Source organism: Protopterus annectens, chromosome 11.part0 (genome assembly GCF_019279795.1).
Source record: "Protopterus annectens isolate FY-2018-M chromosome 11.part0, PAN1.0, whole genome shotgun sequence".
NCBI classification, from domain to species: Eukaryota; Metazoa; Chordata; order Ceratodontiformes; family Protopteridae; genus Protopterus; species Protopterus annectens.
Window position 1 is genome coordinate 1,442,565,158 of NC_056745.1, and position 25,278 is coordinate 1,442,590,435.

The 25,278-nt window shown below is 41.7% G+C and overlaps 1 protein-coding gene across 1 annotated transcript in view; it reads right to left on the reverse strand.

The window, feature by feature from the left end:
* Positions 1–25,278, reverse strand: part of TSPAN12 (tetraspanin 12) — a 738,019-nt gene that overhangs the window by 601,517 nt on the left and 111,224 nt on the right. The window contains exon 3 of the mRNA XM_044088738.1: positions 3,937–4,019. Within this exon, the coding sequence (XP_043944673.1) occupies positions 3,937–4,019 (83 nt within the window). The remainder of the gene's footprint in view (positions 1–3,936; positions 4,020–25,278) is intronic.

Consider the following 25,278-nt stretch of genomic DNA (forward strand, 5'->3'; position numbering starts at 1 on the left):
GGTCAGAGGATACCATGTATGCTAGATACATGTCTCCTCTTAGCAGTCTATAGGATACTGAATATAATGACAAGGCTTTGGCTTTTAGAAAAAAAGACAAAGAAAAAAGTAGCATGTATATGCATGTCTATATATATATACATATATCGATAGATAGATGCTGTAGATAGATATAGACACAGATATAAATATACACATATACATATATATATTTAGAAATATATCTTAAATATTTAAAATTATTTCCAGAACTGTAAATCTTTAAAGTGAAGGGTTATACTGAACATTAGTTTCTACAATACAAAAAAGCATGTGTTTATAATAGCAATACAGAAAAATATTGGTATAATATAAAACAGGAATCCATGAACACAGGACGGCTATTGTGGATTTATTCACAATTTACAAGATATGATCAGATGAGGGAAGCACAAGTGATCAGATTCTCAAGCTAGGGTTACTGAACCCCACCTTTACCAATATCACTTATACCACGGGTTTTATTGTTAAATTATGCAATTAATAATGTTAAGTAAAAATAAAGATAAAGAACTGGTTGTTTTACATGGATTAAGGTTATTTTTCCTACATTTCACTTCTTTATCAAAGAAGCCCAAAACATGGCCAGCAGTCCAGTTGAAAAACTTCTATAAAAGATTCCATTTCTGCTTGAGTTAGAGTTAGAGGAGACTCCACCCTTGTAACTATTATGAACATTTTCTAGGTTACTGCTCTTCTAGGTAGGAAAGAAACCAGAAGAATAGCTAGGGTGAGTCAAATGGAGCAGCCATGCCAGATGCTAAGTGACAGGGGCACGATAGGGAGCTACCACTTGGTCGGGAAGTGCTGTTCCAACATTTTTGTCTGTACCGGCATTTCTAATTCAAGTACAGAAATGCACCTCAGAACTTCAAGTGTGGTAAGTTGTAGCAAGCTACTTGCTACAAATGTAGCAAGCAGCCTGCTATGTTAAGATTGAAACTCCTTTGCAGAGAGCTTTGTCTCATGACAGAATTCTTAACTTCCTTGCAGTTTTCTGAGTTCATTCAAAAAGATGTTGAAACTCTATCTTCTTGTTTCACAAAGGTAGTAGCAGTACTGCATTCTGGTATGACATGGGGTTTTGCTGTATGTTCCACTTTTCTCTCACATCCTAAAGGCCTGCCATAAGTGAACTTCCAAACTGCCTGTAGGCATGTATGCCATGTGTGTGTGCATGCACATTTATAGGTGTGTGTGTGTGTGTGTGTGTGTGTGTGTGTGTGTGTGTGTGTGTGTGTGTGTGTGTGCACGCGCAAGAGCGCACAAACGCATGTGTACATGTCTGTATATGTGCACGCTTGTGTGTGCACATGTATGAGTGTCTGTGTGTATTTGTATATGTATGTGTGTGCATGTGAGTGTTTGTGTGCATGCATTTGTGTATTGTGTGTGCATCAAACACACTCGCGCATGTATATACACACACACACATGCACGTGGTCACACACACACATGCATGTGCACACACACACACACACACACACACACACACATATACATGCAAAGAACACACACACACATACACCTATGGGCAATTTAGAATCACTAATCCACCTGCTGCGTGTCTTTGGGATGTTGGGGAGGAACTGGGCTACTAGAAAAAAACCCATATGAACACGGAGGATATGCAGAATCCACAGAAGACAGGGCAGATGAGAAGTGAACCAAAGATCCTCTTGCTGTGAGGTACAAAGTTGTTCACTCTACACTGGGTTACCTTTGCCTGCTCTACTGATCAACAAGTCAAAAACACAGTTTTAACAACGTGTAAAAAAATGGCTGCAGTCCTGCCTATAGCTCTGTACAGTAGGATCACTTTGTGAAAAAGTAAACAGCTCTGCTGAACAATAACCTAGTTTAAACTGAATTACAAAAAAAAAATAAACAATAATATAACAGAAATTAGACATCTTATATAAAAAATTTGCAGAAAGGACAATATCATCTTTTCTGGTCCATGTCTTTACATCCTTGTTAGATCAATTTGGATTTAATCAGTACTGTATTCAAAATGGGAAACAAAACACTGCCTTCGTGAATATGTTGCCATCAAATAAAAATAATTCAGTACCATTAAACATGGTAGGGATGCTGCCTTAGTTACTAACCAGCATCTTTATGGTCATCTCTCACTAAGGCTTTGTCATTAATATCACAAATCTCACCCACATATTTTCACTAAGAAAACCACTTGTTTTAAAAGCTGTGTCAAGCCTTTTGTTGTTCCTTCACTCCTGCTTCATCCACGTGTACTATTAAGTTATGCAACTGATGAATTTCCTGGAATAACATGAGTCCTCCAGTGCCCTTTTTCAACTTTTTTAGCAAATGACAATATTAATGTTATAATGTTTTGACTGTACTTAAGCAAACAGAACCAGATGCAATGGACTGTCTTGTTATTGTAGGATTACTTTTTCCAGCAGCAGTCTACCTTTTTATTATTTGTAATATTTATGTACAGTGTGATGGCTATCCTGTGCAAAAGTAGCAGTGGGTTTCTAAACATCAATTAGTACACTTGAGTCAGTGTATTAACTCTAAGCTGACTGCAGCTTTTAGATTTACTGCAATAAGACTGACATCTTAGCATGACATCTTAGCACTTATGTAATAAAAAAATGTATTAGCTTTTGAGCAACAAAACACTTGTTATAAGTGGCAGCTGAGGCTTACAATACTGTCAGTTTCATTTCTGTATGAAGGTAATTCAAGGTTTCATGCAATGCACTGAATGAAATTGTCATTGTATGTGTAAATAGGATAGAATTACAAATGGCTTTGGACCACAGGCATTTTAACAACGGGTGACGGCAAGTTTTACTCAGAGAACATTCAGGAGTCAAATCATAGTGCACAGCTATGCTGATTTACTCACAGTACTGGACAGTATTAAATAACATGCTGGTGTTATAACACTACATATTTTTTGAGGCCAAAGACACTGGACATAAGCAGCAGCGTAAATTATCCTGCCCTCACCAACTTACGCACAAAGATACAATGCATTCTGCCACGTTTTACTTACAGTGTTACATTGTGAAGCTGTTAATTAAAATGCTGACTTACTTTACTGGTGCAATCCAGTTAAATGGCACAAATCCACTTTAAGATTTAACAGCTAAATGTTTTTTTAGGCTCATACCCACTCTTGACTGAATTACTTTCCATTACTATGCAACATTACACCTATTCACCACCACAGTTTCTATAAACTACACAGGTACTGAATGATTTTATAGTTGTGAATTAAAATATATATATATGTTAAGTGAGCTCAACACAGATTCAGATTTAGTTCTGAGCTACAAAAACTGATGTAGCCACTCTGGTGGCATACAGGCATACAGTTCTGACTATGGCCAAGGCAACCTGAGTTCGATTAGCAGCTCAGCGAATCATGGAGTGACAAAAGGAAACTGGCGTGCCTATTCTAGAGGGGAAGGAAGTGTTGGGTATTATCCTATGGGCTCTGGTGGAGGCCAGAGCCCAAGGACATGATGTTGGATTGGGGAGCAGAGGGAGCGGAGTATGATGGAGCCTCCAAATGGCCAGGGGAGGGACATGCTTTAGACAGGACTCTCTCATTGCCTAGTTCAGCACGCAGAGGTGGGGGATATAGACCACGAGAAAATCCTCATACAAAAGAATGACAGCTTTTAATCCAGTCAGTCTGTTTGCTTGGCAGGTACTTCACCAATTAGGACCTGCACAAGCTATCAGGGCAGCCTTAGAGCTGGACTTCATGGCATACGGAACATCAGGGTTCTGCCAGGAAAGGGACTTACAGAACAGACAGTTGGGGTGGCAAAGATGGCTGGAAAGAAAAAAAAAATGTTTGATTTAAAACCATATTACATGTAAGGTTTAACCCAAAGAAGCAGTTTACTGTACCTGGTTCCTGCAGTCAGAATCAAGACATTATTCAGGTAATCCTTCATCCAAGCAGATACACCCAAAACAGAGACAGACATCAGCTGCAAAATAAACACATACGTACATATATAAGAACACCTCAGGTTCACTAGAAAATACTTCATTCTCATACCTAAACAAAATAAAGTATAATCTGCTATCCTCAATGCAAAATTTGGCCTTAGAATGTTTAAGAGAGGCGTCTTGAGGTTGTAATTAGAAACTCATTTCTCTAGTTAATAACAACCATGCTTACAACAAAACAACAAACTCCTCTCATGACGTGCAGTGATATTCTGAATAAATAAATGCATTGGAAACTGTCCAGTTCTGTTTGGGGGTATTATGGTTATTGTGTTAGCTTAATGTGCATGCGTAAGCTGATATTTTCATCTACCAAGGGGTCAAGAGAAGAACTTGCTAGTGCCTTCCTCAAAAGCAACACCTGCCTAACACTACTAGTAGTCCACTGTTTAGCCACATTGATTAAAAGGCAGCACGTCTGGTCATCGGCTCCACGTCAATGGATTTGGAAGGACAACTACCCTCAACATCTGTATGGGGTTTCACAGGTAAATACTAAGCAACCAGTCTACAGACTACACCCGGTCAGTAACCAAAGATGAGACAGACTACACCCGGTCAGTAACCAAAGATGAGACAGACTACAGACCAGTCTACAGACTACACGCGGTCAGTAACCAAAGATGAGAATCAACCTCTTTTCTTTGTGCTTGTCAGGTCAGCACCTTGCCCGTTATGCCAACCATAGATAACAAAATATCATTTTGATGTTTTATCAGAAGACTTGTTGAGATCCATCACAATGGAAGTTTTATTGCTGATGTTTATATTTAATTTTGGCTTAGGTGTTGGATTTACAAACATCTTTCAAGACCTGCTCTTGATGTTTATTAAAAAAGCAAGTACCTTCCAGTAATGAAATCACATGATTCATACAATTAAAAAAAAAAAAAAAACACTACAGCTTTAAAGCATAAATCACAGAAAAAATACATACTCATAAAATGCACACTGATATATATCTGGCTTTGATAAAACATGACCTTGTAGTTTGCTGCTATTAATTGAGTAGCCTTTCTGTTGAGTAACCATATCTATTTATTTATAAACAATCGAAAGCACTGTGAGAAGCGCAAAACACCGGTCAGCCCAAGTAATAATCACAAGCGTTTATTTAGAATGTAAAAAGAGCGTATAAACCACAATGTTCAGGAATTTCAGGTTTTGGTGATGAAAACATTGTGTTTTATACGCTCTTTTTACATTCTAAATAAACGCTTGTGATTATTACTGGGCTGACCGGTGTTTTGCGCTCCTCACAGTGCTTTTGATTGTTTATTGGTGTTATTTGCACTGTTCTTTCCTTTTTGGATTATTGGTGTTGTTACATGGAGGGCGAGGAGAGCTTTTCCCCGTTAAACCAGGATATTCGCGAGGCGAAGGGGAACCAACTTGGTACACTTATTGGTCAGCTTAGTCAGCTGATAACTGTCGACTCCATTATGTGTGTCGTTGACGCAAAGTAGTGGTAACACCACTATTCCTGGGAACCAGGAAGCGTTTACTTCTCGACAAGGTAATGGAAACATTAATGGCAACTTGCTACAGCGGGCGCATTCGAGCCCCAAAGAAATTTTAAACACTGGGACAAGTAAGAGGATGAATCCAGCTCGTGTTTCTACCCAGGGTGAAGGAAACAGTTTGGGAATGCACAATGAATTACATGTGACAGGCGAGACTGGATGCTCATCGGAGCAAGGTGACTGTAATTTTTTAAGGCAACCCCTTAATGACTGACTCAATCAAAAAGTTGAATTGCGCGATTATGCTAAGAGAAATGAAGGATATGTGTGCAGTTACGCAGACAATATAAATAGTTTGAATGATTTATTGTTCAAATACAAAGTTCTGAATATAGAAAATATTTATCTTAAGGAATGTTTGCGTGTTAAAATTGTCCCTAAAGGCTTAAGGATACATAAATTCCCCAACAATGTTAAAGAAGGGACATGTTTTTATGAATCTTTAATTAAAATGTTTGATAATTGGGGTTTTGATCTTTTAAGGGCTATGGTTCAAAACAATGACGAAGAAATGGAGCAATTATTAAAACACATTGACACTGTTAATGACAAAATTATCAATGATTTGTTATTTACAGTGGATGAAGAAAAAGAAGAAATATTTTGATATGAGGAGAAATATTGACATGAAATGTGAAAAAATTTTAGAAAAAAAGACTAGGAAAATAGACAGAGATGTCTTTGAATATGAAAACAATTTTCAATACCCAAAACCTAGATCCACCTTGAATCATTATAGAGAATTTTCTCATTATGGGAAACAAGTAGATAATAGAAGCATATATGATGAAAATAGAGTTAATTCAGTTCATCTAGACCCTTTAGAATATCCACCCCTCCGGAGGTCCGAGAGAATCAGGAACCAGAGGGAGGGGAACTTTCAGCAGACTGCATGGAGAGGGAGAGGCAGGAGATTTTAAGTGACAACTCGCAGTTATTTAGAGTTCCTACCCCACCTGATAATTCAGGAATTTCAGGTTTTGGTGATGAAAACATTGTGGTTTATACGCTCTTTTTACATTCTAAATAAACGCTTGTAATTATTACTGGGCTGACCGGTGTTTTGCGCTCCTCACAGTGCTTTCGATTGTTTATTGGTGTTATTTGCACTGTTCTTTCCTTTTTGGATTATTGGTGTCATATCTATTTATTTATTTATTTGTCTTTGTTTTCCAGCAAAGTCTGACTGGGTAATACCCATTTTTAGCAGAGGCCCAGCGAGAAAAGCTCCATTTGCTTACATTGCATTCTACTAAGTTCCAGTTAAACACAAAGTAATTACATTCCTATTTACATTTATACACAAACAGTAGTTACAGTTATACATTTATACATTCTAAGATTTACAGACGTGGAAGTTACTAAACAGAAAGCCCACATGCAACTTAGTGGATTGTACAGGCAGCAGTTATGTAAAACATTGCTTTCTTATTTCAGTGAAAGTTTGAGAGTATTCTGTTTAAGAAGAGTATTGTATGGTGAGCACAAAGTCTTAACCTTGTGCTAAGCATGTGCAGGACCAGGATTGCTGGATTGCTGGACACCAATAGACCAGGAACAGAGTTGCTGGAGCTATGTCAGACTCTAAGCCAGTCACAAGCGGTGTCCCACAGGGCTCAGTCCTGGGACCCCTCTTGTTCGGCATTTATTTTTCCGAGGTACAGGCAAACATAGGAGGATTGTGGCTGACAAAGTTAGATGACTGCAAACTGGGCGCCATAACTGATACTCCAGCGGACACAAACATCCTTCAGAAAGGCCTCATAGAAACGGATAATTGGTGCCAGAGCCATGGCCTTAAGCTGAATGCCAAAATGTATAGTCATACCCTTTGGGAAAAACAAGGTACCACAAATTACCACATAGGTGGTAATCCATTATCTGGAAGAGGTAATCAGGACCTTGGGACCCAGGTTGACAGTAACCTCTCATTTGACACTCACATTGCCAAAGTGGTTAGGAAGACCTTCTATATTGCCCACCTTATCATGAAGGGTTTCACATCTAGATCAAGAGAGGTCATTGTGCCCTGTACTCTTCTCTTATCAGGCCAATGATTGAGTACAATGCCCCATTTGGGATGTATCTTACCCATCACCTGCAGCAGTTGGAAAGACCCCAAAGTTCCTCACCAAGAGGATAAAGGGTCTTAAACATATGTCATATTCTGCCCGACTGAAAAACTCCAGCTCTATTCAGTGCATACCGCCTACTCAGAGATGATCTGTGCCTGACGTACAAGGCCATGTCCAATCCGGAATTAATGGACATGCTCCACCTTAGTAAATCCATATCCACCAGAGCCACGGGAGCAAGAGACTTAAACCTCAACACAGAAATAAATAGGACGTGCTGGAGGGACAGATTCATAACCCAGAGGCTCCCTACACTCTGGAACAGAATCCCAATCCATGTTAGGCAGAGCCCCTCACTGACTCTATTCAAGAGAAATCTTGACGAGTGGATGGGAGATCGTAGGTTTACCCCGGGGGTCATCTCTGTGTCACTACTAGACAGAGGCACAGTAAACTAAACCCTAAAAGGGCATAGTATTCTCATCCTAAGGGGTGGTGAAAGCCACACACACTCTGGCTAGGCTTATAAATGCCCTAGGGCAGATAGCCTAGTACGAACCTATGAACCTATGAACCTATTGATTAAGATGTTGTTTAAGCAGTGGCTTAAAACTACTGAGTTGTCAGAGAATTTTATTTGTGTGGGAATACTATTCAAGAGTTTAGCAATATATTGGGAGTACAGTGAGTGTTCTGCAACATTATTCAACTTATTTGTAAGTAATAAGAATTTGTTACTAGATCTGAAGTCCCTTGCTGCATAGTAGGGTATTAACAAGTTTTGTAGTGCAGGGCATTTTTCTGGATGATAAATGAGTTTGTGTGCTGCAGTCAGTTATGAATATGTTAGTTAGTTGTGTAGTTCAAGCCAGTTTAATTGCTTTAAGCTAAGACAATGGTGGGTCCTATGAGGGTGGCAAATTTAACTTTTTTATTGTAGCCGGAGGCAAGTTTCTTTCGTTGAGTATTGTTTATGTTTGTTAGGATAGGGGCGGCATATAAGAGAGTTGGCAGTAAGAAGGTGGTGGCTACAGTTTTTCTTGCTGTATCTGTAAGGAATCCATTGATCCTATAAAGGGAGCCTCATTTCTGGTGTGTAGATTTAATTGTGTGCAGTATATGCTGGTCATATTTGAGATTGTCATCTATTATAATGCCTAGACGTTTACTGTGAGTTACACTTTCAATGACAGTATTACTTGCTAACTTTATGGTAAAAGACTGCTTTTGATTTTGGCAACTTTCCGAGATAAAAAGCATTAACTTAGTTTTCTTGAGGTTGAATAGGAGGTTTGATTCTTTGAGGCAGGTTTCTACAGAAGAAAAATATTTTTGAGTAATGTCTTGAAGCTTGTTTATTGTTGAGATAATTATTGAACATTTAATCAATGAAAATAATTTGGAAATTAATACATTTTGCAAATGCTGTACCTCCACAAGTTGGAAAATATGATTACCCATATGAATCCTTTGGGGAAGTAAAAAAATTGCACTTGTTTCTGACTTTTGACATTATAAATAGGTTCATAGGTAGGTACTGAGCTATCTGCCTGAAGGCATTTATAAGCCTAGCCGGAATGTGTTGTTTTTCACCGCCCCCTCAGATTAGTTCCCTGTGCTGAAAGTGTTTTCTAAGATTCAAAATAAATATTTCAAATTCTGTTAAGGAAGAAAGATGGAAATGGATGCAATCTGACAAATGTGGTACCTTCACAAGCTGGGAAATGGCACTTGCAGGTATTGATCCTAAAACGTCTGCATTTAATTCAAGCTTGTAATCTGGTATCTCACAAGAAAATTCCAAAATGAAATAGATAAAATTCATGCAGCCCTTCTAATAGGTAAGTAGGCTATTGTATCGCCACAGACAAATCGGGCTTGTAGCACTGACCTTTATAAACAGACAACTGGTTTCCAACCTTGTCAAAGATTACAAATGAAAGCCTTTATAGGCTGCATGGTAATTGAATGCACTCATACACTGACCTTCACTAACCATTAAATGGTTATTTCTGCAGCTGTTTCAGCTTCTGCCATCTAATGCTTAAACCCGAACCTGCTTACCTTCTCACAAATTATACATACAAAACTTTGCTTCCTTGGACTCAAAACATAGATCCTTTAAAACAATGCCCTATTTGACAAAGAAAAAAGTGTTGCTGAGTTAGACATTAGTATCCCTACTTGAATTTTGTGAACAGTAACTGCAATTATCAAAATTAGGAGTGACAGTGGGGGAATATATCCTTAGTCAAAGGCTGTGGCACCTTAGACTATGTCTCTTCCCCAAAGGAAAGTGACCTTAAATTATTACATGTAGTTAGCAAGGGTGTGGGGGGCACCACCCCAACAAAATGCTTTAACAGTGCAACAGTGAGTTTTGTTGTTCACTGTTTTACTCCTCCTCCTCCTCATCATCATCATCATCATCATCATCATCATCATCACCATCACCATCAATCATCATCATCATCATTCATTATCATCATCATTCATCATCATCATTGTCATCATCATCATCATCACTGTCATCATCATCATCATCACTGTCATCATCATCATCATCATCATCATCACCATCACCATCATTCATCATTATCATCCATCATCATCATCATCATAATCATTGTCATCATCATCATCATCATCATCATCATTGTCATCATCATTATCATCATCATCACCATCACCATCATCATCATTCATCATTATCATCCATCATTCATCATCATCATCATCATTGTCATCATCATCATCATCATCATTGTCATCATCATCATCATCATCATCATCATCATCATGGTCATCATCATTATCATCATCATCATCATCACCATCACCATCATCATCATTCATCATTATCATCCATCATCATCATCATCATCATCACCATCATCATCACCATCATCATCATTCATCATTATCATCCATCATCATCACCATTACTATCACCATCATCATCATTCATCATTATCATCCATCATCATCATCATCAACGTCATCACCATCATCATCACCATCATCATCATCATCATTCATCATTATCAATCCCCTTTTCCCATTTTCTCCATGAGGTTGGGGTGTCATGTCAACTGTTGCCATCTCTCTCTCGATTCAATGCCACTCTCCTACCTTTTTCAACCATCATGTCTAACTGTTGCAGATCTTCTCTCACACAATTCATCCATCTCTTTGCTGGATGCCGCTGTTTTATCTTGCCTTCTTCCTATCTGTCCTAAATCTTCTTCACCGGACTGTCTTCTGCTTTTCTGAACAGGTGCTCAAACCACCATAATCTGTTCTCTTTGACCTTCTCTGCAAATGGAGATACTTTGACTTCTGTTCTTATGTCCTCATTTCTTCACCTGACCCACAGGGTGCATCCTACCACCCATCTCAGACACTTCATCTCCATCAACTGAGGCTTTCTCATCTGCTCTGCCTTTACTACCCAGGTTTCTGTACCATACAGTAGTACTGGTTGCACCACTGTTTTGTACACCTTACTTTTCAGCTTCTTTGGTATTCTTCTGTCATACACTACCCCTGACACCCTGTGTCAGTTGGCTGCAGTCCCTCTGTTTCTAGCTTTGACCTCCTCATTCAGACTTCCGTTATTCTCAACCACCACTCCCAGACACTTGAAGGTCTTAACCAGTACTACTATGTTACCTTTTATCTCAATTTTCTGCTTCTCCTGATTTGTTGCCATTACAACTGTCTTATGTTCTCAGTTTCATCCCATGTGCTTTCAATTTTGCATTCCATTCCCATATTCTAATTGGACCCCTCCAACAGTCACAAGATTACATACAAGAGTGGCCAACATGCAACTCAGATAGACTTCCTCCTCATATCAGAAGGCACCAGGTTAGAATCAGAGATTGCAAATTCATCCCCAGTAAAGCAGTCTGCCCACAGCATAAACCACACACACACACACACACACACACACACACACACACACACACACACACACACACACACACACACACACACACACACACATACACACACACACACACACACACACACACACACACACACACACACACACACACACACATAAAATGCCAAAAAATAAACATACAAGCATGCAAACAAAAATAAACTCCACTGGTTTTAAAAAAATATGCCTACTTACTCCACTGAATCTAGAAACAGGTCGGAAGACATTTCTGGGGTTTTTTCTTTTTTTTGGGGGGAGGGGTATAAAATTAATGAAGATAAACCAAAGGCTATAGCTATAAACTCTGTACCCACACATGGGCATATGCCCACATTTATGGGGACATGAAAAAATTGAACTATTCAGGAATATGGATTAAAAAAAGATTGGGTTATGGCAGATAAGGATATGTGAGAAGAGAAGTAAAGAAAAGGTAATACAAAAACTGAGCAATTGGAAGCTCTTCCCTGTGGATATGGAGAACAAGATAAAGCAATATTGAGAACAAGATACAAGCAGTAAAACTCAAACAGAGCAGACGTTGTGCATAATAATTAATAAGGAGTTGAATCATTTTATCTAGTAAGAGAAGAAGACAAGAGTCAAGTGGGATAAGTTGATCGTTTCAATAGAACAAAGCAGTTTAGGATTACCTGATTTGAATTTTGGAACTACACAGTTAAGAATATTATACGTAAAACAAGCAAAAGGCTACAATTCAAAGTGGAAAGAGATAATGATGAAGCAGGGGGTTAATTCAAGAAATAAGGAAATAGTGGGATTTTGGGTGGAGATCCTTAAGGAGAATAACAACAGTTATGCAGAATATATCTGTCAGGAATACAGGGCAAGCAAATGAGTGTAAATAAGGAAATTATTTATTATATTAATAAATTAGCAGAAAGTGCACTAAGAACTAAGACAGCATGGGAATGTAGAAAGGAGATTCTGCTGATAGGGATGACTGCTATTAGGGGTACAGAGAACAGGCAAAAGAGGACTGGAATTTACTGGAGAAAGCTCACGAAGGAACCAAGGTACTTGGAACAAATAATTAGACAGGGTAAGATAATAGAAAGGAAAAGGCCACAAAGACATTTGGACTGCAGGCTAGAGACTTCCTTCCCTATCAGTTGTTGATATCAGAGTACAGACAAAGAGAAAGGGCTAGGGGAGTCACCAGTGCGGTAGACTTTTTAGTTGAATCTAGAACAGAAGTTGCTTTTAAAAAAGGGATAATTAGTAGGGCATATAAAATGCTGAACAATAACTATAGGAATCAATCAGAAGAGGTCAGAAAATATTGGGAAGAGAGACTGGATAAGCAATTCACTAAAAAGTAATGAGAGGATATATGTATGACTCCCAAATTTGCAAAATAAAAAAGTCTATAAGATTTACGATTTTTACCTAGAAGTGTTTGCGTAGGCAATTTTATACCCCCAGCAGACTTCAAAGAATTTTTCTTTAGGTAGATGACAGATATTGGAGGTGTAATGGGGAAGAAAGAGGTACCTGGGAGCATATGTTTCCAGAGTGTAATATGTTGGCAGACTAAAAATTCCCTACAGAGTACTCTACCAGAAATACTGGGCAAGCAAATGAGTGTCTTCTTCTTCTTTCGGCTGTTCCCTTTAGGGGTCGCCACAGCAAATCAACTGTTTCCATTTCTTCCTGTCCTCTGCATCTTGCTCTGTCACACCAACCACCTGCATGTCCTCTCTCACCACATCCATAAACCTTATCATAGGCCTTCCTCTTTTCCTGTTACCTGGCAGCTTCATCCTTAGCATCTTTTTCCCAATATACTCTGCATCCCTCCTCAGCACATGTCCAAACCAACGTAATCTTGCCTCTCTGGCTTTGTCTCCACACCTTCCAACCTGGGCTGACCCTCTAATATACTTATTCCTAATCCTGTCCATCCTCGTCACACCCAGTGCAAATCTTAACATCTTCAACTCTACAAGCAAATGAGTGTAACTAAGTAAATTATTTATTTATTTGTTTATTTATTTATTTATTTTTGAGCTGGAACACGCGATCTGAATTGCCTAGACATAGTCATACCTTGCTAACTTTAATTCTGGTGGCTGCCAAAAAAAGCAGTTACTAGAAAATGGAAATCAAAGTCTAAACCAACTGTACTAGAAGTAGTGAATATAGTAACAGAGATAAAAGAACAGGAAGTGGGATCTTTAGAAAAGGTAGGAGTAAATTACATAGAAAAAAATGGAAATTGTGGGAACAACACATACAGAAGAATGTTTTGGAGGAGAAATGAGTTTTAAGAGAAGTTACTGTCTGCAATAACAGACTGCTAGAGGACTTCATCAATTCCTTCTTTAGTGCGTATACCATGAATGCCAAATTTTCAGAAATAATAACAAAATAAGTGTAAGCCATACATGGAAAATTTAATTACACAACATCCCAGTTTTTATCGAGGTTCAGGTTAATTCTCATTACAGGCTTACAGGCCTGTACAAAAATTCATTCAGTGGCACTCAGTAATCTGTTCCCTGCAGTTCACCCTTTTCTTGTTCCAACAGGTAGCATAATATTACTTGCATGAAAGTAATCCACATCAAATGCATATCACTGGAAATATTAAAAAAAGCACATGACATTCTTCTTTTTACATACAGTGCAATGTTTTCCTTAATCTCTCAGCCTTTTAGCCTGTCTGTGTAGGGTGGATGTCTGAGGCCCTGGATTCTCTGGGTGAGGAACCTCTGTGGTCTCTCCAGCTGCTGCATGTGCTTTGTGAGGAATATGCAGAAAGGGGCATTGTACTCAATAATGGGTCTTATAAGGGAAGAATACAGGGATGTTATGACCATCTTGTCCCTGGATGAGATACCCTTACTAATGAGGTGGGCCATGTGGAAAGCTTTCCGTACAATGGAGGAAATATGGTAGTCAAACGTTAGTTTGTTATCAACCTGGATGCCCAAGTCCCTCATGAGTAACTGCGTGCTTAGTACCTTATTACCAATGTGACAATTTGTGGGGACATCATTCTCCCCAAAAGGGATGATGATGTATTTTTGGCATTCAGTTTGAGACCATGTTTCTGGCAACAGTCATTTGTTTGGGTGAGACCCTCTTAGAGGTTGTCCACATCACTAGAGGAATTGATGACAGCACCCAGCTTGCAGTCATCTGAAAACTTGGTCAGCCATCGCCCACTAGATTTGGCCTACACCTCTGGGAAGTATATCCCAAACAGCAGAGGCCCCAAGACCGATCCCTGGGGTACACAGCTTGCTACAGGTCTACTGCTTGAGGTGGCTTCCCCTATTTTGACTACGTGGGTTCTATCAGTGAGTCAGTTTGCTACCCTTCTAGTAACATGTGGATTGATGCCTAGTTGAGAGAGTTTATCTATTATACCTGAGTGGGGAATAGAAGGCCTTGGACAGGTCAAGGTAGGTGGTGTGCACCATCTTCCCCTCTTCTATGGCCTTGGTAACTGTCTCAAAGAAGTCGATCAAATTTAAAAGGTATGACCTCCACTTGCAAAACCAACCTGTGTGGGATCAAGTGTCTGGTGGTTGCCAGTGTCCTTGTTAATGAGGTCCATGATAATCTGCTCCATGGCCTTGCAGATCAGGCTAGTTAGGCTGATGGGTCTATAATTTCCTGGATCAGTGGATGCGTCACCTTTTTGCAAAGGGATGACAGTAGCTGTCCTACACTCGGCTGGGACAAAGCCAGGCTTTGGTTGAATAGGGTGCCTAAAGGTGCTGCCAGTTCCTGCCTGAATTCATATAGGATGCAGCTCGGGATGTTATCAGATCCCATGGAGGATGTATTTTTTTGCCTTTGAGAGGCAATGATGACTTGTTCCCTAGAGATAAGGGGGGGGCAGGTACTGGGGATGTCCTGTTTTACTGATGGGGGGACAGAGGAGTGAAATTTTCACTGAACCTGTCAGCCAGCAGATTGGCTATATCTACAGGGTCTGTGTATGTGCTGTCCTTGACCACCAATTCTGAGCAGATCTGGGTGCTTCCCTTGAGATTGCTGACATATGTAAAGAAAGCCTTATGATTGTCTTAAGTAAATGTGGCCAGTTTGGACTCAAAGTTTGCTTTGGAGGATTTCACTAGTGCTCTTATTTGTTTGTTCAGACTAAGGAGAGATTGCTTCCAATTAGACACCTGCTCCTTCTTGGTCCTGGACAGCAATCTTTTCCTTTTATTATAGAGTCTATTTATTAGTGCCGCGGTGGTACAGCGGTAGCGTTGTTGCCTCACAGCAAGAGGTTCTCTTGTTCAATTCTCGACTAGAGTGCCTTCTGTGTGGAGTCTGCATGTCCTCTCCATGGTCGCGTGGCCTCCGAAAGACATGCGTGAATGGGCGTGCCTTCGCTGAAGGTTGGGCATTGGGCTGGCAACTCGGCACCATAAAAATCTACTGCCAATCATTAGCAGACCAGAGTTCCACTGTGACGACCCCTAACCGGGAAAAGCCGAAAAGACAAACAACAACATAGAGTTTATTTATTGTAGATGCCCACCAGACAGGTTTACTCTTCCTTGAGGAGGATGATTTCATCCTGTCTGATACTCCTGATTAAATGCAGCTATATAAATGCTCATATAGTGCTTTGATGTAGGTTTTGACATATGTGCCAGTTCCTGTGAAGGGGGAGGGGGCTGTGAAGCGGTTTACACCTTCCCTCAAGAGGTTGTAATCAGCTTTGGAAAGTTTTTTGTATAACAGGCTTTGTATTTTACTGTTGTAAAAATTTGTTGTATTCTGGCAAATCAGCGAGAGCTGCCATTACTAAGTGATGACACACATTTCTATTTCAGACTTAACAGCCTTCAAAAGAACATTCTGATACACAGACTACTATCCAACCAACCTTCTTAGTATATAAAGGCAATTTCTTTTTCTGACTTGATCCTTTGTCTCTCATTATTTTTTATCTTTCTCCTTGATTCTTTAGCTAATATGTTGAGAGGAATTTGTTGGCAGTGAGTGGCACACTATATATAGACAGCAGTGAGCTGAGAAGAAAATTCCTGTGTGTTAATTTTTTATTCATTTATTTCAGCACAATCAAACATCTGACATCTACAGTCACACTCATATAAGAGGCTACAACTGATGAGTATATCGGAATATGTGCACGTGTGTGTGTGTGTGTGTGTGTGTGTGTGTGTGTGTGTGTGTGTGTGTGTGTGTGTGTGTGTGTGTGTGTGTGTGTGTTTGTATGCATGTATGTTTGCAGGGTGAGTAGATGCTCTCAGCTATGTTTGGTTTTGCACAATGACTGATGTTTTTGTCTCATATTTTGCCAGTTTCTTATAACGTTTTTTTTCTGGCAAATCATTGAGAAAGTACAGTTGTGTACACTTACCATAAATGTAGATGTTCAAGTGTATTCACTGTTGCAGTCATCACCTGTGGGTTATCCCTGCTGTGGTAGCCCTCGGCCAGCCCGAATACCAGACTCAGTGTTCTTCTGTGTTGGCTGCTGTTGCCTGTAATCTGACGTCAGGTCGTCAGTGCTATAAAGCAAGGCAGCCGATGCCATTACATCAGTTTTTCTTGGCCTAACCCATCAGAAGCACAAGAAAATATGGTAAAGTGATCCTGGTGGCTAAAAGCCACCGTGGGAAGCTTATGTCCCTCTAGGAAAAGAGAATATAAGGGGGAAGGAGGGAGGGAAACCAGGACTGCAACAGTGAATCCACTTGAACATCTACATTTATGGTAAGTGTACACAACTATACTATGTTCTTCGTGTTTCACTGTTGCCGGTATCACCTGTGTAAGGATTCCCAAAGCTGAGGAGAGGGGTGGAAGGATAAGTTAGAGTCCTAGGCATGGGTCAGCAAGCCCTGCAGAACTGTAGAGGCAAACTCTGCCCTAGCCTTAGAGAAAAGCGGTAGGTGGTAATGCTTTGTAAAGGTATGGACAGAGGTCCAGGTGGCAGCTTCCAAGATGTCCCTGGTGGGAACTCCTCTGAGGAATGCTGTGGAAGTGGAGGCTTCCCTAGTGGAATGGGTACGAATAGACTTAGGAGGTGGTTTCCCATGTAGTCTGTAGCAGAAATGGATACAGTGTGACAGCCATTTGGAAATGGTTTGCTTGGAAATGGGCTTCCCCTCTGCCCCTGGGGCAAAGCTGACAAGAAGCTGGTCCTTTTTTTCTGAAGGGTTTAGTACAGTCCAGGTAGTATCTGAGTTGTCTGTGCATGCCTAGTGAGTGCAGAATTCTTTCCCCCTTGTTTTGAGGGCTAGGAAAGAAGGTGTGTAGATGTAAGGCCTGGTTGAGGGTCACATCAGATACCACCTTGGGCATAAAGGAGGGGTTAGTCCTCAGGGAGACCCTGTTTGCATGGAAAATGATGAAGGGCTCAACGGCCATGAGTGCCTGAAGTTCTGAAACCCTTCTGGCTGAGGTGATAGCTAGTAGGAAATCAGTCTTCCAGGAGAGGTATCTCAATTCTGCTGAATCAGCAGGTTCGAATGGTGGTAAGGTTAGTTTTCTAAAACATAATTCAAGTCCCAGGCTGGTGTGGGTAGCCTTCTGGGAGGTCTGATATTAGAAGCCCCTCTGAGGAATTGTTTAATCAAAGGATGTGAGAAGAGGGACTGGTCTGAATTGAAATGAGCTGAAATGGCTGAAGCATGGATTTTAATAGAAGAGAAGGAGAGGCCACTATTGAGTAACTCGGCTAGGTAGTCCAGGATAAGAGGGGTGGAAGGTTGTGAGGTACTGCCCCCTCTGGACTGGCTCAAGGAGCAGAATCTTTTCCATTTTCCTGCATAAGATTTTCTGGTGCTGGGCCTTCTGGCCTCTGTGATAATGTCTAGGATCTGTTTGCTTAAAAGGAACCCCTTGTTTGCTTTTAAAGTATTAGCCATGCTGACAGTTTGAGATTCTGCAAATCTGGGTGTAGCATCCCCCCCCCCCACCTGAGTTAAGAGGTCTGAGATGAGAGAAGCTGCCTGGGAGGCTGTGATATCAGGCTGTGCAGTAAGGGTTACCAATGCTGTCCACACTAGGTGGTGATACTCTCTGGTACAGAATTTTTTCAGCTGGTGGTTGAGGTGCAAAGCAAAGAGATCCACCTCCGGAGTTCCCCACTCCTGAATGACTTGCAAAAAGATATTTCTGTGGAGCTGCCATTTGTGGGGGTCCAGTACATTTCTGCTTAGGTGGTCTGCAAGGGTGTTGTTGACCCCTGGTAGGTATTGGGCAGTTAGGTGTAAACCTATGGAGAAGGCTGTCAGCCAGAGGTTCATAGCTAGCCTGCACACAGGGTAAGACTGGGTCCCTCCCTGTTTGTTGCTATACCACATTACTATGGTGTTGTCTGTTTTGATAAGGAGAACCCCTGGTCTGAGATGGGGTTTGAAGGATGTCAGAGGCTTTTGTACTGCCATCGCTTCATTCTGATTGATGTGTCAGGAAAGGTCCTGGGCATCCCAAAGACATTGGGTGCACCTGCCTGCTAGGTGAGTGCCCCAAGCAATGTCTGTGGCATCAGTGGTGATGGTGTCTGGCCGGTAGGACAGAGGATGAAGGGAAGACCCTTGTTCTTGGCAGAGGCCCCTACCCACCAGAGAAACTCGCACCATATACAGGGGATCAGAGGGAGAGAGGTCTCTACAGGCTGAGAGTGCTAACACCAAAGGTTCTTTAGATACCACTGAGGTTTCCTCATGTGAAGCCTGGCCAGAGTAATTAGAAGGATGCAAGATGCCATGTACCCAAAGGCTTGCAGGAACTTCCTCGCAATGAGCTGACTTCTGGAAGCCAGCTGGGTAAAGTAGAGAGGCAGGAAGCTCTGCTTTTCTGGGAATAGGAAGGCCATTTTGGATGTTGTGTTCAGCAGGGCTCCCAAGAAAATGATCTTCCTGGAGGGTGTCTGCTTTGATTTCTTCTCGTTGATGGTGAACCCTAGGGAAGTTAGGAGGGTTTTGACAAAGAGGAGGTCCTGCAGCAGCTTTTCTTTGCACTCTGCCTGAATGAGGCAGTCATGCAGATAAGGGCAAATCTGTATATTTCTCTGTCTGCAAAATGCTACAGCCGGGGCTAAGCATTTGGTGAATACTCTGGGTGCAGTAGATAAGCCAAAGGGTAGTGCAGAGAACTGAAAGTTGTGAGCCTGCACTGAAGTGTCGGAATTTCCTGCAGGATTCCCTTATGGGGATGTGGAGGTAGGCAACTTTTAGGTCTAGGGTCACTAGCCAGGCATTTTTTTGTCAGCATAGGCAGCAGCTGCTGCAAGGTTGGCATTTTGAATTTGGGGACAACCAGGGAGGTGTTCAGAATGGATAGATACAGAATGGGGTGCCAAGTACCTTTTTTTCTAGGAACAAGGAATAGTCTGGAATAAAAGCCTTTGCCTGTTTGATCTGAGGGGACATGTTCTACTGCCCCCTGGGATATGAGAGTTTGGACCTGTTTCAATGCCTCTGCCCACTGATTTGGAAGTACGTTTGGGCACCCTCTTGGAAATGGGAGTTCGTTGAAAGAGAATTTGAATCCCTGAAAAATTATCTTTAAGACCCATTGGTCCTTTGTTACAGAAAGCCAATTTTCTTTGCAGAGGGAGAGCCTTCCTCCTAGCTTTTGGTGACTGAAAGGAGGGCAGAGTCGGGAGAAGGAGTCATTGAGAATTTTTGCCATAGAAGGGTGGCTTAGAACTCCCTGCCTTTGGGGTGGAAGTGGTCCACTGTTTGGTTCTCTGCTGCCCCTGGGATAGGGTCCTGGGTGGTCTGTCCCTACGGGGCTTACTGTGGCCCTGTCTGCTAGGTGCAGGGAAGGACCAGTGCTTAGAGGGAAAGTTTCTGCTGAACCTGGGAGGTTGAACCTGAAAGAAATCTTTTACTGTTTGCATATATTTTGCTTTGTCTTCCATCTTTTTAAGCACCTCATCTGCTTTTACTCCAAACAAACGGTCCTTATCCAGGGGTGCATCAATTTATTTTAAACTTGACATGATCAGGGAGAGGTTGTTCCTTCAACCATGCATGTCTCCTAATGACAGATCCTGACACTGCTGCCCTGCTTGACGCTTCTAGGGCATCATATCCACAGTGTAATGAGTGTCTGGCCTCTTGGCAAGTAGAGTGCAGTAAATCTGCTAGCTCTTTTGAATTGGCACAGTCAGGAAAGGTTGAAATCTTTTGTTTTAATAATTCCAAACTGTGTTGTTGATATTTTAACATATGGAACTGACAGTTGAGTGCTCTGATAGCTAAGGCTGCAGAGGTGTATACTTTTTTACCCCATCTGTCCAGAGCTCTGGAATCCTTGTCAGAAGGAATAGGATTCTTAGCAGAACTAGTCGTAGCTCCTTTAGGTCCCTGTGTAATGACCTCTGGGTCTACAGCAGGATTTCTGTACAGGTATTTGTGAGAATCCGGTACTCTGTAATACTTGTCAAGTTTACTAGGAACAGGTGGGAGGGCGTCACGGGCTAAGCTGGATTCATGAAAAACATCATCCACCACTTCTAAAATGGGGGTGGGGGGCGGCCACGGGTCTGTGCTGGGGCAGGTCCAGAAACTCTCTAAGTCTTTTCTTAGACTGAGGGAAGTCCTGAGATTCCCACTGGAAATGTTCCCTGAGGGTGTGAAGGGTTTCCCCAAAGGAAAGGTCTTCTGGTGGGGAGGTAGAAGGAATGGATTCCTCTGCATCTGAATCCTCATAAGCAGTCAGAGGTTGTTGTTCCTCTTCAAAATCTGAATAATCAGATTCCTCAGAATTCTATTCTGTCATAATTTCTGGAGAAGGGTGTTTTTTCCTTTTAGAAGTTGTGGCCTGGCTACCCCTGATAAGGGAGATGAGGTCCTCCGCCATTTTAAGCATTTGTGCTTGGGGTGGCGGAGCAGGAGCAAGATGGTGGCTAGAGGCAGATTTTCTAGGACTGGCCTGGCTTCTAGGCCTAGGAGTATCCAGCAATCTGAGAGAAATGGTAGTCGGATGAGTAGATGTCATTTTTTGTCTAGATTCGGTAGTGCAAGAGGCCTCCTCGGAAGCCGGTGTCTGTGTTGCAGCTCTGGACCCAACCAAGGCAGAGACAGCCAAAGGCTCAGAAGATGAATAAGATTTCTGCGGCATACCGGACACTAAAAGGGTCTTAGTAGAGACCTGCATAGATATCAAATTGGGCATCAGGGGCTGCAAAAGCACCTCAATGAATTCTGGAGAACTGACGACCTGCGTATCGGTAGAGTTGTCAGAAGGCTTAGCCTTGTGTGGTCTGTCTCTATCTTTATCTCTGCATTTTTTTGGAATGACCACGGATTGTTGGCTGATGGATGCCACTTCGGAATGCAAGGACAGAAGATGAAAATACCTGTCTACAATAAGAGCTCTATGGCAAATGGTTCTTGCATTAAAGAGGGCACAGAAATGGCAACGAAGGACGTTGTGTTCTGGGCCTAAACAAGTGACGCAGTATGAATGGAAGTCTCGGTGTGGGATCTGCTTTCCACAGGCGAGACAATTGTTAACTTTTTCAGACATTGGTTAGTGCAAGAAAAAAGGATCCCCAATGGGGTACTTAGCTTTAGATGTTTTCAGCTGAAATTCAAACTCTGGTAGCGACCGACCGGCAGACTTCTGAAAGTACAGTTTTGTACCTACCATAAATGTAGATGTCCGATAGGTATGCATCTGCAGTCATAACATATGGGTTGTCCTGCCTCAGGCAGCCCTTCGGTCGGCCGGATTCCAAAGTCTGGGTCTGGCCTCGGCTGATGTCGCACTTTCCCCGACGTCACAACTCCTGGTGTATAAAGGCATCAGCCGACGCCATTTTCCTCAGTGTTTCTTGCCCCAGATGCCAGATGCCCTCTAGGAAGGCTAAATTTGGATAATGCTGGAAAGTTCCAAACAGTAGCAAATTATATACATATATATATATATACATATGCAAACAAACAAATACACCATAATAGATTCCCCCAGTTAGCTGAAAGAGGGGTAAGCACCCTAGGAAAACCACAGAGGGGAAGGAGGGTGGGTAATCCTGACTGCAGATGCATACCTATCGGACATCTACATTTATGGTAGGTACAAAACTGTACTATGTCCTTCAAGGATGCATCTGCAGTCATAACATATGGGTAGAATACCATAGCCAAACTGGGGGAGGAGGTACTAAGAGAAGGATGGTGTAGATAAAATCCCCTGCAGAACTGCAGTTGCAAACCCTGCTCGGGATCTGGAGTATAAAGGTAGATTGTAATGCTTGGCAAATGTATGCATGGAGCTCCAAGTAGCAGCTTCTAAAATGTCCTTGGTAGCCACCCCTCGTAGGAAAGCTGTAGTGGTGGCTGTGGCCCTTGTGGAATGAGGCCTGATATTTTCAGGAGCTGTCTTTCCATGAAAGGAGTAGCAAAAATGAATGCAATTTCCTATCCATTTAGAAATTGTCTGTTTGGAAATTGCTCTTCCTTACACCCCAGTTGCATATGCTACAAAAAGTTGGTCAGTTTTTCTGTTGGTCTTAGTTCTGTCCAGATAGTAGCGTAGCTGTCTGTGTATATCCAAGGTGTGCAACAGTTTTCCCTTTGTTCTGTGGGTTAGGGAAGAAAGTAAGCAAATGAATAGCTTGGTTCAAGGATACCCTGGATACCACCTTTGGCATGAAAGTAGGATTGGTTCTCAGTGACACTCTATCCTGGTGGAAAATAAGAAAAGGCTGCACTGCCATTAATGCCTGTAACTCGGATACTCTTCTTGCTGAAGTGATTGCCAGAAGAAAAGCAGTTTTCCAAGATAGAAACTGTAGGTCTGCTGATGCTGCTGGTTCAAAAGGAGGTAGTGTTAATTTCTCCAGCACGAAATTGAGATCCCATGCAGATAGAGGGGGTCTCCTTGGAGGTTTAACATTTTTGATCCCTCTCAAAAATTGTCTGAGCAGAGGGTGAGAGAAGATAGGTGGATCCATATTGTATTCTGCTGAAACTGCTGAAGCATGAATCTTAATGGAGGAATAAGACAGGCCATTGTGGAACAATTCTGCTAAATACTCTAGAATGTGTGCTAGGTTTGCCACTGAAGCATCTGTGCCCTTTGATGTGCTCCAAATGAGGAATCTTTTCCATTTAGCTGAGTATGTCTTCCTTGTGGAAGGTCTGCGAGCCTCCAGGATGATGTCCTTCACTCTCTGAGATAAAACAGTTTGGTTTGGTTTTAAGGAATTTTTCAGGCAGTTAGTTTCAATGTTGTCAAGTTTGGATGCAGGGTCTTGAAATTGTTCTGCGTTAGAAGAAGAGGCCACAGGGGAAAAGGCCATGAGTTCGCCTGAGACATGTTTCTGAGTAGCGGATACCAGTGTTGCCTTGGCCAGTCTGGAGCTATTAGTATCACCTTTGGCTGTTCCTCCCTGATTTTCAGTAGAACCTTGTACATCAATGGGAGAGGTGGAAAGGCATATACTGTTAGTGCATTCCAGCTGAAAGAGAGAGAGTCCACCCTCCAGGCTTGTGGGTGGTATGTCCTTGAGCAGAATTTTTTCAGTTGGTGGTTGAGTGGGGAGGCGAACAGATCTATCTCTGGCATTCCCCATTTCTTTGTTATGAGTTTGAAGATGTCTGGATGCAGCATCCATTTGTGTGCATCCGTGGTAGTTCTGCTTAAACTGTCTGCTAGTGAATTTTCTTTTCCTGGTACGAATTTGGCCTGTAGCTGGATATTGAGATTCAGGCATAGGTTCCACAGATTCATTGCCATCCGGCATAGAGGGTAGGAATGTGTGCCTCCCTGTTTGTTTATGTACCACATGACCGTGGTGTTGTCTGTCCTTATTAACAGATGTCCTTGCTGGAGGAATGGTTTGAATGCCTCGATTGCATGCCTCACTGCCAGCATTTCCTTTTGGTTTACGTGCATGCTTAGCTGCCCTTGAGGCCATAGGCCTTGGATGCATTTGTCCTCCATGTGTGCTCCCCATCCTAGGTCTGAGGCGTCCGTGGTGATGGTCTGCCTTGGTTTTGGTTTGTTGAAAGGCAACCCTTTGTTGGACTGGCAGGCCTGAGCCCACCACAGGAATTCCTTTTGAAGGCATGGAATGATTGGTATCATGGTTTCTAGACTGTGACTGTGTTGAGACCATACATTCCTTAGGTACCATTGCAATTTTCTCATATGCAGTCTGGCATGAGGAATTAAGATTATGCAGGATGCCATGTAACCCAGGGCCTGCAGGACTTTCCTTGTAGTAAGCTGAGTTTGTCTTGTTAAAATCATGAAATAATCTGGAAGTTATTTTTGTTTTTCTTCTGTGAGAAAAGCCATCTGAGTGACTGTGTCCAGATCCGCACCCAAAAAGGTTATCCTTTGGGATGGCACTAGTCTTGACTTTTGGATGTTGACTGTGTATCCCAAGGCCTGTAGCAGGAATATGACATAGTCCAGGTCCTTTAATAACTTTTTCTTGTTGTTTGCTTGTATTAGGCAGTCGTCCAGGTATGGATAAATTTGAATTCCCTGAAGTCTGCAATGTGCAATTACTGATGCCAGGCATTTCGTGAATACTCTGGGCGCAGTAGATAAGCCAAAGGGCAATGCTGAGAATTGATAATGCTCTGATCCTGCAAGAAATCTGAGGTGTCTTCTGCAATCTGGTCGTATAGGGACGTGTAGGTATGCCTCCTTGAGATCTAGAGTCACCAGCCAAGACTCCTTGCCCAGCATGGGAAGAAGT